General features: G+C 40.6%; 1 protein-coding gene across 3 annotated transcripts in view; it reads right to left on the bottom strand.

The window, feature by feature from the left end:
• Positions 1 to 17547, bottom strand: part of LOC135558770 (5'-AMP-activated protein kinase subunit gamma-1-like) — a 55691-nt gene extending 38144 nt beyond the window's left edge. The window contains exons 1-4 of one of the 3 annotated variants that reach the window (XM_064992883.1): positions 17252 to 17547; positions 4435 to 4479; positions 4011 to 4082; positions 856 to 1159 (exon numbers count right to left, since the gene is read on the bottom strand). In XM_064992883.1, coding sequence (XP_064848955.1) covers positions 856 to 1159; positions 4011 to 4082; positions 4435 to 4479; positions 17252 to 17326 — 496 coding nt within the window. In that variant the 5' untranslated portion in view covers positions 17327 to 17547. Of the gene's footprint in view, positions 1 to 855; positions 1160 to 3634; positions 3895 to 4010; positions 4083 to 4434; positions 4480 to 17251 lie in introns of those variants that run through there. The other 2 variants (XM_064992884.1, XM_064992882.1) reach the window with 2 other exon arrangements.
• Between the last annotated feature and the right edge of the window lie 2187 nt (positions 17548 to 19734).

Here is a 19734-nt window from a genome sequence, read left to right as displayed (position 1 = left end):
AAACCAATGAAAATAGATTTTATTTGAGATTGTTCAATTAGCCACCCTTTGCCTTGATGACAGCTTTGCACACTCGTGGCATTCTCTCAACCAGGGATTCCCACATATGCTGAGCACTTGCTGGCTGCTTTTCTTTCACTCTGGAGTCCACTCTCCTTCTTGGTAAAATAGTCTTTACAAAATTACTACCATTGTTTTGTGTTCTCGACTGCATGTAATTTTGTAATTATAACAATATAATTTTATCCTCATAAAAATTCTGTAACATCAGCTTAGAAAAAATGTGCTTGGACTCTAGTTCAATGAATCCCAGAGGCCAGCAGCACAATACATTAACTCAATCTGACATGCTTGCTTTAGAGTCCATCCATGAAAGCCAGAAATTAAAGTCAAAACAAAGTCCTATTTGTTTCTGTCACTTTCTATATTTTTACCCCAAGAAGAAGTTGACAGAGACACTGATGATACAAGTCTAAACGAGGAAGGAAGCCCATCTGTCTAGTCCTCTAATAATATGGTATGGCCCTCTCTAAGCTAAAAGACCCAGAATATTCTCAGGACAAGGCAATGAGATTATGTTTGCATTGTTTGCTTTCAAGGAGGGGACTGCTGCCCCCTACAGCTCTTGCAGGGAATTTTAGCACTTTTTTATTTTAAAGAGCTACCGGTGTTTGCCATGCTATTTATTCTATATTATTACAACAGCGCATCTGCACAATATTCAGCAATAGATCATTCTGTCAGAATCAAATTCTAAGATCAAAATAATGCTGATAACTTCCTGTCTTGAGGTTTTTCAGCATGTAACTACTGGAAACCACAGTCGGCTCTTTGAAATATATTTATCTGTATTACCTTTCCTTGTCCTAGAGAAGAGCTTGATGCTAGAGTTGGACGATGAGTTGGACGATGAGTTGGATGATGAGTTGGATGAAGAGCGGAAGATACCGCTGAAGTTGAGGCGGCAGGGCGACTTGGGTGGTGAGCGGTCCTGGTGGGTGGAGGGGTAGGGGAAGATGGTTCTAGATGAGCCCGGACTGGTCTGAGACTGGGAGTGGGCAGGGGCAAACATGGGACTAGATGGTTGGCTGACACCAGGAGCACAACCTCTCACAAAGAGTCCTTTAGTTAGGCTGGCAGAGTGAAAGCAGAACTCTCCCTGAGATAGAAGAAAGGAGATGTGAGGGAATTTCATTTACATACACTCATGCAAATACCTAGGTTATTTGTGTACAAAGTGTCACTATACAGCCAGGCGGATAACACCTGGAAATACTATGACAGAGGCTTTATGGACTTCAGTCAAAGAAACCACAACGTCCATCATCAGCACAAAATGTCTCTGTTGGATGTCTTTTGCATTAGAGCCTGAGTGGAATTTCTAAGGCTTGATATCAGCATCTGTAGGCGAGATGTTCAGGGGTTGGGTGAAGCCACTTCTCTTTGTGTGAGATTTGAAACCATATGTAGTCAGAGCTATCACATTAGTGTTTCCCCTTTATTCATTTAGCAGCGACTTCTTGCGAAAGAACGTGTTTAGGCAAGCGAGTCACCTATGAGAGTTATCCGCAGATCTATCAGCTCATTCAAAACACGAGGAAAGACAGGTGGTTCATTCACTACATATAGTATACTCTGGACAGTAGGAAAAAAATGAGAACAATCACATCCTAAGAATTCAGAGAAAAGACTGAGGTTGTTGGGAAAATCAATAAGTGAAAGGACAAAAAGACTCAGACAATGTAAAGACAGAGAGGAAAGAGGAAGTTTGCTTTGTAGGGATCAATTTCCTGTATTTGATCCGACCATGTCTGGAGACTGCCTCCTTGCACTTCCCCACCCACAGTCTAAGGAGTTGGTAGAAAAAAAACATGATAGAAAAAGGACAAGGTAAAACCAAAATCACTGCCAAACTCACAACCAAAGGAGACAAATCTAGCCAGAGCTCGCACAACCAAGAAGTTGTCTAAACAGCTCTGATACATACTTTCTACTATTTTAAATAAGTCAAACACCCCGTCATAGACTGTTCTCTCTTCTACCGCACGGCAAACGGTGCCGATGAACCAAGTCTGGAACCAAAAGGACCCTGAACAGCTTATAGTTCAATCATTAACCAAATAGCTACCCTGACTATCTGTATTGACCTTTTTCGCACAAACATACGCTGCTGCTACTGTTCATTACATATCCTGTAGCCTATACATTTATATGCACATACAGTGCATTCAGAGATTATTCAGACCCCTTGACTTTTTCCACATTTTGTTACAGCCTTATTCTAAACCTGATTAAATAGGTTTTTCCCCCTCATCAACCCATATAATACCCCATAATGACAATGCAAAAACAGTTTAGAAATGTTTGTAAATGTATTAAAAATAAAAAAAACAGAAATGTCTCATTTACATTTACGGGGCGGCAGGGTAGCCTAGTGGTTAGAGCTTTGGACTAGTAACCGGAAGGTTGCAAGCTCAAAACCCCCGAGCTGACAAGGTACAAATCTGCCGTTCTGCCCCTGAACAGGCAGTTAACCCACTGTTCCTAGGCCGTCATTGAACATAAGAATCTGTTCTGAACTGAATTGCCTGGTTAAATAAAGGTAAAATAAAAAAATAAACATAAGTATTCAGACCCTTTACTCAGCACTTTCTTGAAGCACCTTTGGCAGAGATTAGAGCCCCGAGTCTTCTTCTGAGGTGCTGAGTGCTCTGGAGCAGGTTTTCATCCAAGATTTCTCTGTACTTTGCTCTGTTCATCTTTCCCTCGATCCTGACTATTCTCCCTGTCCCTGCCAATGAGAAAAATATTCCCAGGGATGGTATCAGGTTTCCTCCAGACGCGAGCCTTGGCATTCAGGCCAAAGATTTAAATCTTGGTTTAATCTAGCCAGCTGTAGGAAGAGCTGTTGGTGGTTCCAAACTTCTTCCATTTAAGAATGATGGAGGCCACTGTGTTTTGGGGGGGGATCTTCAATGCTGCAGAAAGTTTGTGTTACCATTCCCCAGATCAATGCCAACACAATCCTGTCTCGGAGCTCTACGGACAATTCCGTCGACCTAATGGCTTGGTTTTTGATCTGACATGCACTGTCAACTGTGGGACCTTATATAGACAGGTGTACCTTTCCAAATCATGTCCAATCAATTGAATTTCGAGACAGGTAGCAAATGGTCTGAATCCTTATGTAAATAAGGTATCAGTTTTTTAACATTTTAATACATTTCTAAAATATCTAAAAACCTGTTTTCACTTTGTCATTATGGGGTATTGTGTATAGAAAGATGAGGAAAAACTTTAATTTAATCAATTTTAGAATAAGGCTGTAACGTAACAAAACGTGGTAAAGGGGTCTGAAAACTTTGCGAATGCACTGTATCTACCTCAATTACCTCGTACCCCTGCAAATTGACTTAGTACTGGTACCCCGTGTGTATAAGCAAGTTATCGTTACTCATTGTGTATTTATTATTACGTGTCATTACTTTTTTTCTAATATTCCTCTATTTTCATCCTCTCTGCATTGTTGGGAAGGGTCTGTAAGTAAGCATTTCACGGTTATAGTCTAAACCTGTGGTTTACGAAGCATGTGATGAATAAAATGAGATTTGATCCAATTTAATTTGATGATTACCTTGCATTCATACGGTTTGGTTTGATCTTTCAGTATAAACCTGAGCTTCTGCAGAACAACCTTCATATGTCCAGAGGGACCTCTACCATGACATCTCCAACCGACTGTCATGTGAGATCTATTTTCACAGGTGATTGTCAGACATCCACCCACTTCTTTAACAGTGCCACGACACTCCCTCCCCTCAGCCCTTTTCATTACAGCAGAGGGCTCCGGGAACAATGATTGTCTGTCTGTCCCACTGCCTGTGTCCAAACACGATGCTCAGATAACTTAAAACTATAAAAATGACAGGTAAAAGGTGAGAATCACAACGCTGTTAGTCAAGAGTAATTTCATTGTGTGTAAACATGAGTATGAAGAGAAGACAATTTACCTTAGGAGAGCCATCCTTTTCCGAGCCACCAGACTCAGCATCCAGTATGGGGGAGGTAAAAGCCCTAAGGTCCTGCAGACAGACAGGGAAGGCTTGTGTCAAACTGTCAATGAGATAATACTAAAGGCTGATCACTTAACATTCAGGACATGCCTCAGAATAACAAACTGGCATGTTATGACATGCAGCATTTCTTTCTCAACACCATCATCAATACGTTAAGGGTAGTCAACATTTTAGCCAATTTTGACTATCTTTGTTACGCCCAGACAGTGATTGATTGGCCGATTTACTGTAATTTACAGTTTTAGGTTCAATCTTTAACACTTTAAAATGTGCTTCCTCCAAGACATGTTAACCTCTAAAAGAGGAGAAACATGTTAAACCACTACTGGGGCATGACATAACCAGGAAATATATTTACCCTATATTCTTCCTCATAGCAAGGATTGGGTTTCCTCATACTGTTCTGTATTAAAAACAACAACAAAAGACTGTTTTAAGTGAGAAGTAGGCATTGGTCTGAAGCCAAAAAAGAAAAGAAACTGACATTAGCATCACAATGCTAATGTGTTTTCCAGCACACAGCTTTGACCTATTACAGTAGCTACAGTACATTTTAAGTGTTGATAGTGTGTGAAGTACTATGTCTACTGGGTGCAAATGAATTAGCCTAATGTAAACTCGCCCCATTCCGTACAAATGTGCGCAACCGCAACAGTCAAACGAGGCTACAAAAAAAACTAAATGGGACTGTAGCGACTGTGTAGATGTCAAAATCGGGGGTGTGAACTAGGTTTCTATTCAAGAAATGGACAATGACGGGGTAAGGGGGGATACCTAGTCATTTTTTTTCCCGTCATCATTGCATGCGATCATCATTCTCAAAGCCGCTGTTTACTTCTAAGATCACTTTAGCAGCGCCCTAAAAATCTGATTCAAATTCGACACAAACCTTCAAATAGGTATAGGTATGTAATGAAATAGGTATTTAGGTAGGTAAATGGGTATGTAATGACACATATAAACTTTTAGTGTTTCATTTACATTTTAGAGGCGATAAGGTGATAAGTTGGACAGATCAAGTGGGGGGAAAAAAGCAGTTTTCCCACAGGACATCTCTCCTTCTCACTATCACACATTAGTTTCACTTCCCCACCTGCCATTTAAAAAAAAGACCCGACGGGGCTCATTGCCTGCTTAAATTATGCAGAAACAGGCAGCGTTTAGGTCATGTAATTGATTATGTTGGAAAGGGGAGAAATTGTGCTTTACAATGGTATTGACATTACAGTTGATCTGGAAGTATTACGTTTTTTGGGGCGCTAAAATACGGGCAATTGTACGGACTAAGGCGATGTTTACGTTACGTCGTTTGTCAGCTCCACATGGAACAGCTTGCATTTCTCCGTGGCAGTCCCACAATCTGCCTCTCTGCCATAAAGCACTGTGTCCCTGGGCAGTACCATAGAGATGGCGTGCATCGACCTCCTCTTTGAGTCTGAGAGCTGGTCTCACCTCCGTTCTAGCAAAACACATGCAGTAGTTCACACCACCACACTCACTGCCACTCCACGAACCGAAAGGCCACCTTATAAATGAAAATAAGTGTGTGTCGGGAGGGGGCTGTCAAAACTATGAACAAAATAATTGTAAAAGTTTATCCTACGGTAGGCGAACCCACCATCTTCAGATCCACGGAAGGAAACTAAACCATTACACTACGAACTCTGTTCCTAAAACATTGACTTTGAAAGAGCATTTAGATTAACTGTCTGGAAGTGTTCGTTCCAAAATTATTTTGTTCATTCACTCAGTACTGATTGAATGTGTATTTATATTTAAACCAAGCAAGATAAATAGTCTAAAACAGTTGACTTGTTGAAAAATACTAATTTAATCACATAGCTAACCGAGTTAGCAAGCATGTCATTTTCTTTTGACTGTGCATAGCATGGCACACAATTTAAGCAAGCAGAGAGCCGATTCGATTAATCTGGCCCGGGATCATGGACTGGCAGCTCATGACGAGAGGCAGGGAAATGTGTTGTGTAGCTCCAATCAAGTTGTTATGGTGTCATATTGGCTTAGATATGATGGTAGGAAGATTGTGATAATTGTATATCAGTGTAGAGCATCCAAGTTGTGCATGCCAATCATCAGGTTTCAAAGGTGAAAAGTAAATATTTCGTAGCAATAAACCAATGTAATTGCATGGAAAAGCAGATATGTATAAACATGTCTAGAGGTATTTTTTAATCCATACATTACTCCTGGAAGGGGCAAGGAAAGGCACGGGACTGCTCCAACGATGGATATCATCCAAAGAATACCTACATGAGCATGTTGCTACACAGCTGTTATCAGGTTTCTCCATAGATATTAGATCGGGCTCTAGCTGGGCCACTCAAGGACATTCAGAGACTTGTCCCAAAGCCACTCCTGCATTGTTTTAGCTGTGTGCTTAGGGTCGTTGTCCTGCTGAAAGGTGAACCTCCGTCCCAGTCCGAGGTCCTGAGTGCTCTGGAGCAGGTTTTTAATCAAGGATCTCTTTTTGCTCTGTTCATCGTTCCCTCGATCCTGAATAGTCTCCCAGTTCATGCCACTGAAAAATATCCCCACAGCATGATACTGCCAACACCATGCTTCACCATAGGGACAGTGCCATGTTTTCCTCCAGACGTGATGCTTGGCATTTAGACCAACAAGTTCAATCTTGGTGTCATCAGACCAGAGAATCTTGTTTCTCATGGTCTGAGAATCTTTAGGTGCCTTTTGGCAAACTCCAAGCGGGCTGTCATGTGCCTTTTCAATCTGGCCATTCTACCATAAAGGTCTGATTAATGGAGTGCTGCAGAGATGGTTGTCCTTGTGGAAGGTTCTCCCATCTCCACAGAGGAACTCTGGAGCTCTGTCAGAGTGACCATCGGGTTTTTGGTCACCTCCTTGACCAAGGCCCTTCTGCCCCGATTACACAGTTTGGACAGGCGGCCAGCTCTACAAAGAGTCTTGGTGGTTCTAAACTTCTTCAATTTAAGAACGATGGAGACCACTGTGTTCTTTGGGACCTTCAATGCTGCAGAAATGTTTGGATACCCTTCCCCAGATTTCCAAAGTCTGTGCCTCGCAATCCTGTCTCAGAGCTCGACAGACAATTCGACCTCATGGCTTGGTTTTTGCTCTGACATGCACTGTCAACAGTGGGACCTTATATAGACAGGTGTGTGCCTTTCCAAATCATGTCCAATCATTTGAATTTACCAGAGGTGGGCTTCAAGGATGATCAATGGCAACAGGATACACCTGAGCTCAATTTTGGGTCTCATTGCAAAGGGTCTGAATACTTATGTAATTAAGGTATCTGTTTTTTGTTTTTTATATAGATTTGCAAAAATGTCTAAAACCCTGTTTTCGCTTCTGGGGTTATTATGGCGTATTGTGTTTAGATTGATGGGAACAAATGTAGGTAATCCATTTTAGAATAAGGCTGTAACGTGACAAAATGTGGAAAAAGTCAAGGGGTCTGAATGCTTTCCGAATGCACTGTAATTGCAGCATGCAACAATTTCAAAGATTTTACTGAGTTACAGTTCATAAGGAAATCAGTCAATTTTTTAAATATTCATTAAGTCCTAATCTATGGATTTCACATGACTGGGAATACAGATCTGCATCTGTTGGTCACAGATACATTTTAAAAATTAGGGCTGTGGATAGGGCTGTGGTGGTCATGAAATTTCATCAGCCAGTGATTGTCAAGCAAATAACTGTCTCCTCACGGTCGTCTCATTGACCGTTAATTAACATAAACACATTTAGCATCTCCTGGCTCGCCCACCGATGCAGACCTTTGGAACATCTACATTTTAAAAAGTCTAATTAATCCATGTAATATAGCCTACACTTCACAATAAATCCATTATTTATTTTAGACAGGGCTAAAAAAAAAGAATAATATGAAGAAAATGTAGTCTATTTCAGATGAACAGAATAGCATACTGTGAGTTGTCCTTATGTTAGGTCCTGATCTGGCTATGCCAATTGACTGTGGGCTACACTAGTTAATTTAGCCGACAAGATTTTCTTAGAATTCTGTTGCATTATTTTATAGTATTAAGAATACAATTGAACAAAGCTGAATAAAATAGAAAATATATTTTACCCAAACAATGAGGGAGTGCGCACATGCGGCTATTCTGTGTTGAGTGGTTAACAAAGAAATAGGTATTCATTCCTCTATGCTTCATTTTGAGTTATTAATGTAACCTTGGGCTATATGTTTAGATGTTTATTCATTGTAAGGCTTCATCATGCCACTCTAATAATGATTTGAAAAACGTTGCTTGAAAAGGCATGAGTTCTGCTTAGTTTTTTTTGCGCAGGCTGTACACACTACATCAATTACTCATTCACAATTCCACAAGCACTTGATAATGCCTAAAATTTCCCTACTGCACCCCCTTCGTGTGGCTGTAATGCACCCTAAAAATCTACTATTCTGTTGTGTGCGAGAAATAAATATTCCAAACAGTCTGGGACAGTTGTGGGATGCGATAGATCCCAAATTAATATAACCGCTAGCATCAACAAAACTTGTGGCTGATGCAACAGATTAGAACATTTAGTTTAAAATGTTGATAAATTATCAGGCTATTTCTTCACATTATAAGTGCAGCAATGTGCACATGGAAGTAGGCTATAAGCTTAAATGCTCCATTAGCGTAAAACACCATTATCAAAAGTGACCGCAAATGCAATTATGCATGTAATGCTTTTATTATAAAGGTGCATTTTCATGGTGACTTGAGCTTAATTCTATTTGGCCAGTTTAGTTGTGATACAAACCTTATCAAAACATATAGGCCTATGGGCTCGGCTACATGAGGTTAATGACTAGGATTCTAAAAAGTGGCAAAAAAAGACATTGTTTCTTAAGCTGGGCATCATCCACAAGTGATAATATATAATTCACAAGTGATAGGCTAATAGTCACCCAAATGACTATTCTTGATTTAATCTTTACATATATTATTTAGTGTATGTGTGAAATTTGTTTGGATTTAGAATGGACCATTATGCATCCAACAATACATGTAATCTATGCACTTAAATAGCAAATGGAGGATGCTTTTCCCGTGGTTAATTTTCTTGCCAGCCAGGTAGGCTATATTCCTGTTGTAAATATAAGCAATGTGCTTATATTAGTAGAGTTGAGAAATAAATATAGTAGGCCTAGCCTATAGAAAGCTGATGGGATCCTCCTCTTTTTAGTAGAGGCCATCACTCTGTTTTCTCGGCAATCTTCTGATAAATCAACTGTACATTTCGGTGTTCCTCAAGGTTCCATTTTAGGACCACTATTGTTGTCACGATATATTTTACCTCATGGTGATGTCATTCGGAAACATAAATGTTAGCTTTCACTGCTATGCGGACGATACACAGCTGTACATTTAGATGAAACATGGTGAAGCCCCAAAATTGCTCTCCCTGGAAGCCTGTGTTTCAGACATAAGGAAGTGGATGTCGGCAAATGTTTTAAATTTAAACTCGGACAAAACAGAGACGCTAGTTCTAGGTCCCAAGAAACAAAGAGATATTCTGTTGGATCTGCCAATTAATCTTGATGGTTGTACAGTCATATCAAATAAAACTGTGAAGGACCTCGTTACTCTGGACCCTGATCTCTCTTTTGACAAACATACAAATAATATTTCAAGGACAGCTTTTTTCCATCTTCGTAACATTGCAAAAATCATAAACTTTCTGTCCAAAAATTATGCAGAAAAATTTATCCATGGTTTTGTCACTTCTAGATTAGACTACTGCAATGCTCAACTTTCTGGCTACCTGGATAATGCACTAAATAAACTTCAGTTAGTGCTAAACACGGCTGCTAGAATCTTGACTAGAACACCAAAAAATGTATCATATTACTCCAGTGGTAGCCTCTCTACACTGGCTTCATGTAAAAGCTAGGGCTGATTTAAAGGTTTTATTGCTAACCTACAAAGCATTACATGGGCTTGCTCCTACCTATCTTTCCGTTTTGCGCCTTCCGTACATACCTACACGTGTGCTACGGTCACAAGATGCAGGCCTCATTGTCCCTAGAATTTCTAAGCAAACAGCTGGAGGCAGGGCTTTCTCCTATAGAGCTCCATTTTTATGGAATGGTCTGCCTACCCATGTGAGAGACGGAGACTCGGTCTCGACCTTTAAGTCTATTGAAGACTCATCTCTTCAGTAGGTCCTATGATTGAGTGTAGTCTGGCCCAGGGGTATGAAGCTGAACAGAAAGGCACTGGAGCGACGAACCGCCCTTGCCGTCTCTGCCTGGCAGGTTCCCCTCTCTCCACTCGGATTCTCTGCCTCTAACCCTATTACGGGGGCTGAGTCACTGGCTTACTGGTGCTCTTCCGTGCCATCCCTAGGAGGGGTGCGTCACTTGAGAGGGTTGAGTCACTGACGGGATCCTGTCTCAGCCTCCAGTATTTATGCTGCAATAGTTTATGTTGGGGAGCTAGGATCAGTCTGTTATACCTGGAGTATTTCTCCGGTCTTATCCGGTGTCCTGCGTGAATTTAAGTATGCTCTCTCTAATTCTTAATTTTTATTTTCCCGCTCTTCTCTCAGAGGCCCTGAGCCCTAGGACCATGCCTCAGGACTACCTGGCCTGATGACTCCTTGCTGACCCCAGTCCACCTGGTCATGTTGCTGCTACAGTTTCAACTGTTCTGCCTGCGGCTATGGAACCCTGACCTGTTCACTGCTACCTTGTCCCGGACCTGCTATTTTGGACTCTCTCTGTACCGCACCTGCTGTCTCTAACTTTGAATGATTGGCTATGACAAGCCAACTAACATTTACTCCGGAGGTGCTGACCTGTTGCCACTGATTATTATTATCTGACCCTGCTGGTCATCTATGAACGTTTGAACATCTTGGCCATGTTCTGTTATCTCCACCTGGCACAGCCAGAAGAGGACTGGCCACCCCTCAGAGCTTGGTTCCTCTCTAGGTTTCTTCCTAGGTTCAGGCCTTTCTAGGGAGTTTTTCCTAGCCACTGTGCATATATTTGCATTGATGTCAGAGTGATTAGAGTGACAATAGAGTGCTGAATACCAGGCAGTTAGCAAATTTGGTAGGATACTGATGTCCAGCAGCAGCATCAGGGCTTGGAGAATCCTAATTACAGTGAATTCAGAGATATAAGCTTTTTGTGCATATGGAACATTTCCGGGATCTTTTATTTTAGCTCATGATACATGGGACCAACGCTTTACATGTTGCGTTTATATTTTTGTTCAGTATAGTTCATCAATCATGGTCAGCTATTGAAGTAATCAATTTTGTCTCTGAGGAATCAAAGGATGCGTTCCTAAATTCACTGGCTTTCTACTCAGATTTCAGAGCACTCTCATTCGTAAATTCATTGTTTCCAACAGCACAGTTACAGTCACCAACACTCTAGATAACATGTAAACAGCCTAACCACCTCTGCTAGGGTGAGTAAAATGGTCAGAGTGAGGTGTTCTCTCATTTGTGTCTGGAAGTAGTTAGCTTTAGTCTTGGCTGCCATTGTGAGGTCAGAACGCTTGTATCAACCCTACTCCTCTGACAGAGCTTCTAGTGTGCACTCTGAACACTCCGAGAACCCACCGCTCTGAATTTACTAATTGACAATCTGACAACTCTCTGAATTCACGAACGCACCCAAAGACAACCCATATGATGCTCGCCTGCCAGCACCTTAATTGTGATCCTATGTTTGTGGATTTAAGGCGTTTGATTCAGTTGGCCATGAATTGTTGCTAGCTAGACAGTGAAGGGGAAGTAAATTGATTTAGGAATTCTTTTTATGACAGAACACAATGTGTATATACTAACAATTACAAGTCCAGCTTTCTTGAGATTAATAGAGGTGTGCCCCAGGGTTCCATTTTAGCTCCTGTGTTGTTCTCAATTTTTATTAATGATTTGGGAAATGGGATGCAACCAGCAAAGTTACATTACATTTACATTTACATTTAAGTCATTTAGCAGACGCTCTTATCCAGAGCGACTTACAAGTTAATTTTTACCTTTTTTTTTTTTTTTTTTATTTAACCAGGCAATTCAGTTAAGAACACATTCTTATTTTTCAATGACGGCCTGGGAACAGTGGGTTAACTGCCTGTTCAGGGGCAGAACGACAGATTTGTACCTTGTCGGCTCGGGGGTTTGAACTCACAACCTTCCGGTTACTAGTCCAACGCTCTAACCACTAGGCTACCCTGCCGCCCTAACCACTAGGCTACCCAGCATCTACAGTGCTGTGACAAAGTATTTGCCCCCTTTCTAATTTCTTATTTTTTTGCACATTTGTCACACTTAAATGTTTCAGATCAAACCAATTTTAATATTACACAAAGATAACTGCATTTTGTGTTTACTCGGGTTAAGTGATAATGTTATTTATTAAGGGAAAAAAGCTATCCGAACCTTCATGTTCCTATGTGACTAAGTAATTGCCCCCCGTGTTAAATCATGATTTTTCTGTGGTTAATCACATTTTTTGGAAAGCCAAGTTCAATTTCACTAGCCACTCCCAGGCCTGATTACTGCCAGACCTGTTGAATCAAGAACTCACTTAAATAGAACCTGTCTGACAAAGTGAAGTAGGCCAAAAGATCTCAAAAAGAAGAACATCATGCTATGATCCAAAGAACTTCAGGAACAGATGACAAACAAATTAATTGACATCTATCAGTCTGGAAAGGGTTACAAAGCCATTTCTAAAGCTTTGGGACTCCAGCAAACCACAGCAAAAGCCATTATCTACAATTGGAGAAAATTTGAAACAGTGGTGAACCTTCCCAGGAGTGCCCGGCCTACCAAAATTACCCCAAGAGCGCAGCGACAACTCATCCAAGAGGTCACAAAAGAACCCACAACAACATCTAAAGAACTGCAGGCTTCACTTGCCTCAGTTAAGGTCAGTGTTCATGACTTAATCATAAGAAAGAGACTGGGCATAAATGGCATCCATGGCAGAGTTCCAAGGAGAAAACCACTGCTGACCAAAAAGAACATAAAGGCTCGTCTCACTTTTGGCAACAAAAAAACAACATCTTTTGGGAAAATATTCTGTGGACTGACGAGACAAAAGTTGAACTTTTTGGAAGGTGTGCATCCCGTTACATCTGGCGTAAAAGTAACACAACATTTCAGAAAAAGAACATCATACCAACAGTCAAATATGGTGGTGGTGTGATGGTCTGGGGCTGCTTTGCTGCTTCAGAACCTGGACGACTTGCTGTGATTGATGGAACCATGAATTTTGCTCTCTACCAAAACATCCTGAAGGAGAATGTCTGGCCATCAGTTCATGACCTCAAGCTGAAGCGCACTTGGGTTATGCAGTAGGACAATGATCCAAAACACACCAGCAAGTCCACCTCTGAATGGCTTAAAAAAAACTAAATTAAGGTTTTGGAGTGGCCTACTCAAAGTCCGGACTTGAATCAGATTGAGATGCTGTGGCTTGACCTTAAAGGCGGTTCATGCTCGAAAACCTTCCAATGTGGCTGAATTAAAACAATTCTGCAAAGAAGAGTGGGCCAAAATTCCTCCACAGCGATGTGAAAGACTCATTTCCAGTTATCGCAAACGCTTGATTGCGTCTCCTTTGTCACATAGGGCCATGAAGTTTCGGATAGCTTTTTTCCCTTAATAAATAAAATGATCACTTAAACTGCATTTTGTGTTTACTTGGGTTATATTTGTGTAATATTTAAATGTGTTTGATGAACATTTAAGTGTGACATGTGCAAAATAATAAGAAATCAGGAAGGGAGCAAATACTTTTTCACAGAACTGTATATGCAGATGATAAAGTCATATAATCATGTGCTCCTTCTCTGGTTCAGGCTGTTGAAGAGCTCACGACTGCTTTTCAGTCACTGCAGGCCTCCCTTTATGGTCTCAAACTAGTCTTGAATGTACAAAAAACTAAATTCATGATCTTTAGCAGAGCTCGAACTCTGCCAGAAAAGGTTAGCATTGTCACATCTGGTGGCTTATCCTTTGAAAAAATGGTGTCCTACAAATACCTAGAGTTGAAGTCGGAAGTTTACATACTTAGGTTGGAGTCATTAAAACTCGTTTTTCAACCACTTCACAAATTTCTTGTTAACAAACTATAGTTTTGGCAAGTTGGTTAGGACATCTACTTCGTGCATGACAAGTAATTTTCCAACAATTGTTTACAGACAGATTAATTCACTGTATCACAATTCTAGTGGGTCAGAAGTTTATATACACCAAGTTGACTGTGCCTTTTAAACAGCTTGGAAAATTCCAGAAAATGCTTTAGAAGCTTCTATTAGGCTAATTGACATCATTTGAGTCAATTGGTGGTGTACCTGTGGATGTATTTCAAGGCCTTCCTTCAAACTCGGTGCCTCTTTGCATGACATCATGGAAAAATCCAAATAAATCAATTGTAGTCCTCCACAAGTCTGATTCATCCTTGGAAGCAATTTCCAAACACCTGAAGGTACCACGTTCATCTGTACAAATAATAGTACAGAGGTATAAACACCATGGGACCACACAGCCGTCATACCACTCAGGAAGGAGATGCATTCTGTCTCCTAGAGATTAACGTACTCTGCGAAAAGTGCAAATCAATCCCAGCACAACAGCAAAGGACCTTGTGAAGATGCTGGAGGAAACAGGTACAAAAGCATCTATATCCACAGTAAAACAAGTGCTATATTGACATAACCTGAAAGGCCGCTCAGCAAGGAAGAAGCCACTGCTCCAAAAATGCCATTAAAAAAAGCCAGACTACGGTTTGCAACAGCACATGGGGACAAAGATCGTACTTTTTTGAGAAATGTCCTCTGGTCTGATGAAACAAAAACAGAACCGTTTGGCCATAATGACCATCGTTATGTTTGGTGTAAAAGGGGGAGGCTTGCAAGCCGAAGAACACCATCCCAATCGTGAAGCACAGGGGTGACAGCATCATGTTGTGGGGGTGCTTTGCTGCAGGAGGGACTGGTGCACTTCACAAAATAGATGGCATCATGAAGAAAGAAAATTATGTGGATATATTGAAGCAACATCTCAAGACATTAGTCAGGAAGTTAAAGCTTGGTCGCAAATGGACAATGACCCCAAGCATACTTACAAAGTTGTGTCAAAATGACTTAAGGACAACAAAGTCAAGGTGTTAGAGTGGCCATCACAAAGCCCTGACCTCAATCCTATAGAAAATGTGTGAGCAATACTGAAAAAGCGTGTGCGCGCAAGGAGGCCTACAAACCTGACTCAGTTACACCAGCTCTGTCAAGAGGAATGGGCCAAAATTCACCCAATTTATTGTGGGAAGCTTGTGGAAGGCTACCCAAACATTTGACCCAAGTTAAACAATTTAAAGGCAATGCTACCAAATACTAATTGAGTGTATGTAAACTGCTGACCCACTGGATAATGTGATGAAAGAAATTAAAGCGGAAATAAGTCATTCTCTCTACAATTATTCTGACATTTCACATTCTTAAAATAAAGTGGTGGTCTTTTATGCCCTAAGCCAGGGAATTTTTACTCGGATTAAATGTCAGGAATTGTGAAAAACTGAGTTTAAATGTAATTGGCTAAGGTGTCTGTAAACGTCCGACTTCAACTGTAGGTGTATGGTTTGATGACAAGTTGTCCTTTAAAGTTCATATGGATAATCTTGTGAGGAAGCTTAAATTGAAATTGGGTTTTTACTTTCGTATTAAGGCTTGCTTCACGCTTATTGCTAGAAAGAAGCTTGTTCAGGCCACTTTTCTCTCTGTAATTGATTATGGTGACTTGTTGTATATGCATGCAACTCCTCTGTCTTACAGAGACTGGACTCTGTTTATCATGCACCCTTGCACTTTATTACAAATGCCAAGTCACTCACCCACCATTGCACCTTGTATCAAATGGTAGGTTGAACCTCACTTTATATGCTCAGAAAGATACATTTGTATGTGTTCATCTACAAAGCCCTTTTGGGTAAACTCCCTCTTTACCTCTGTAGTCTGGCCTCCTTCACCCCCAGCAGTTACCATACCTGCTAGGGGGTTGCTACTTAAAGTCCTCAGGACATTCACAGTATTAGGCAAGACTGCCTTCTCTTCTTGCACACCAGAGGCATGGAATAGTCTACAATCCATGCTTTATCTAGATATGTTAGTGCCACTGAATTAATTTAAAATATTGATGGAGACTCTGTTATGAAGGAGTGTAAATGTTTTTTGGGGGGCTGGATCATGTTGTATGGTATTATTGTATGTTTTAATTCTGTAATGCATTGATTGTTGCTGCCTTCTTGGCCAGGTCTCCCTTGAAAAAGAGACTGGGTCTCAATGGGCTTTTCCTTGTTAAATAAAAAAATATATTTAAAAAACAGACTTAACACTGTGCTCACTGTACAGCATTGTTTCAGGTTAAACCAGGTTGATATGATGCTAATGCGAGTAACTTCGTTAACTTGAGCACAGAGAACATGATGTGAGAGAAACCAGAATAATACTCTGAAATCCAATTAATCATGACTCCTCCGCTCTCTCCTCCGTGTTGCCCTAGTTAAGATGCAGGCACCCATAATGAATCATGACTTAGTGGTTTAGAGCAGAGCAGAGACCAGATCATTGTTTCCTTCCAGCTGTTTGCCTAGCTTCCTTTTCTTACAATTTTTGTATCTTTTTTTTCTTCTTCACATTTGTAAACGACAACATCAGATATCTTATTGCCCACAAGCCAACTCGTACTCTTAACTTCCATTTGAACATGTTAAAAGTAGGCTAAGTAATGACTTGATTAGCCTGTTTCTAATATTCCAGTTCATGCAAGAATGATAAAGAACAATGCTGGTGTGTTAAGATTATATCAAATAAAACAGCAGTGTTGTTTTTTATTATGATGTAATTAAAACACAAAAGTCTATAAAAAAAAACACCATGACCTCAAATGTGAGGACTAGAGGCTGTCAATTGGAAAGGATGCCCATGTGGTTTGACGTACAGTAACAACGCTGATACCCGCGCATAGCTGAAGTTGCAATATCTTTTGCAACATTGTGGCCCAAACACACTAACGTAGCCTACTGTATTAATCTCACTGTTATAATACAACGCCCACATCGTCTGCCATTGACACAATGCCACAGTAACAAATACCCATAGATCTCACACAACGTATATAATTGATGAACTTACTGGCATATGTATGCGTATGATTCCCTTTTTCTTCGAGTTATCCTTCTTGTTAGACTCCATCACCGTGCTCCCCATTTTCAGACTAATAATGCTATATTCTTTATTTTTAACGAGCAAGGTCAAGTTTGGGTAAATTGCGTGGCATATGCCATACGTCTTTATGTGTAAAAATAAGTTTCAAGTCAAAGTTCTTTCAAAGAAATTCGTTAATTTACCAGGAAGTATACTGCACTACCGACGCATTAGGCCTACCTACCGCTGTGTTGACATCACCGAGACTGAACGTGCAACATAAAATATAGGGTGTGCTACAACCTTGCCTTGACTCAGGGATAAACTTAAAATAGTAAACGCAACTCTGGAAGACTCCAATTAGTAGGCTATGATATGTTAAGTTTCGTATGGTATGTATTTATTTGTGGATGTCCCTCATTCATGTTGTATGGTATCTTACGAATTACAATGCATATGATATGTTAGGAACTGTAATTCGTACAATATGTACCAATTTGCAAAACGTATGATATTGTTATGAGTGGAGATCCCTATCTTGTTACGCCTATGATTGATGGCTTACTGGCCAATCAGATGAGAGCTCTGTGTTTATATTGTTTGCACACTTGTTTAAACTTCAGGTTGCCGGTGTTGTGCCGAACATCTCCACCTGACAGAATTCCCCCCTTCGCGTGAACTCGCACGCACCCATTTTCTTCATTGTTGCGACTTGCTTGCTAGTTGAGATTTCTGCACTTCACTCCATTGTCAGTTTAGCCTACATTTCACTGATTTTTGTGTCCTTCGAGGCAGCTGACAATGAACACGTTTTTTATGACGGTTTTATCGCGGGGTAAGCACTAGTAATGTCTGCAGTTTTCGATTTGGCTATTTGTTTCAAGTGTATTAAGTCTATAAATACATCTCTTTGCCAAAATTCGTCATCTCTCCCATGTTTTATTCGACTAGTAGTTCTGAAATGTTAATTGCTTGCCTACATTTTACTAATTCCTCTATGTTTAATTTAACACAAATACACTAATTATTAATTTCGGGTTGCCAATCCTTACGTGAAGTTTGTTCTATAGGAAGAACCCCCCCCCCCCCCCCCACACACACACACACACACACACACAAGTAGGATGTCCCACAGAAAGTATTTGACTCTAGAAAATGGCCTTGCCGAAATACCCCCCAACCCTTCTAATTCCCTTAATTTTGTCACTAGGGTCAAATACTGGTCCTGTGCTGGTCCCATGTTTCCTGAGATGAGGAGTATTTGTCTGTAATAAAGTAGTTTTGTGGGGAAAAAACTCTGAAACTCTGAATTCTGATTGGCAGGGCCTGGCTCCCCAGCAGGTTGGCCTGACTCCCAAGTGGGTGGGCCTATGCCCTCTCAGGCTCACCCATGGCTGCGCCCCTGCCCAGTTATGTGAAATCAATAGATTAGGCGCATATTTATTTCAATTGACTGATTTCCTTATGTGAACTGTAACTCAGCAAAATATTTGAAATTGTTGCATGTTGCGTTTATATTTTTGTTCAGTATACTTCTTTGTGCTGGAGCTAGTCAGTCTGTGTTGTATGTCAAGTTCTTAATAAACAGAAAAAAAAGAGTTGTTGTGTCCTTCAACCCCTGCCACCATCGAGGAGTTGACCAGAATTCATAAAGAGCATCCATTAAGTATAGTTAAGTTGAACTAACGCTAGCAAGCTAACTGTGGTGAGGCAGACTAGCTAGATGCCGTGAGGAGGGTATGTTAACGGTTTGTTAACGGCAACAGATGCAAAACACAGCAATATGCTACAAATTCCAATTTGTTTTTCGGCTAATGTTAGCTAGGTGGCTAGGTAAGGGGTTAAGGTGAGCTAACATGCTAAGCAGTTGCAAAAGAGCAAAAAAGTAGTAAGTCCTTGCAAAGTTGCAAATTAAATTGCTAATGCTGTCCATGATGAGATTCGAACACGTATCCTTTGGGTTGCTAGAAGTTTGCATTATACACCCACTCATCCATCCAATGCAACAAACCCCTCGCCTTTTTTCTTATGTAACCATACCAAATGTAACATATCAATTTGATTTTCTCGAATTTACATTTACTATGCTACGTCTAGTCTATGAGACTAGGCTGTGTAATCATTAGTCCAAACACTTGCAACTTAAACTGTAGTTTCTATTGGACAAATTCAGATAGGTCCCTCCCTGTTTCGTCCCGTTTGTTTCCGTTTAAGACATGTTTTCTAATAGAATCGGTGGAATGAATAAGCTCCTGGTTTCATTATGGTTCTTATCTCCTTGACTCCTTCTCTAGGTTTTACCATCTCCATTTCTCCCATAAATATCAAAAGACTGGATAGATAAAGCAGAGCATCACATTTTATTCAAAGGGCCGTGTTGGGGATGGGGACTTTCATTGTCTGATCACTTTAGATCTCCAAACCCAGAAAGGGGTAGGAATCAAGCCAGGGGGTCAGTGATCGAAATGGAA

The sequence above is a fragment of the Oncorhynchus masou genome, chromosome 17 (assembly GCF_036934945.1).
Source record: "Oncorhynchus masou masou isolate Uvic2021 chromosome 17, UVic_Omas_1.1, whole genome shotgun sequence".
Lineage (NCBI taxonomy): Eukaryota > Metazoa > Chordata > Actinopteri > Salmoniformes > Salmonidae > Oncorhynchus > Oncorhynchus masou.
The sequence above is the reverse complement of the archived record's forward strand: the minus strand, read 5'-3'. Positions and strand labels throughout refer to the sequence as shown.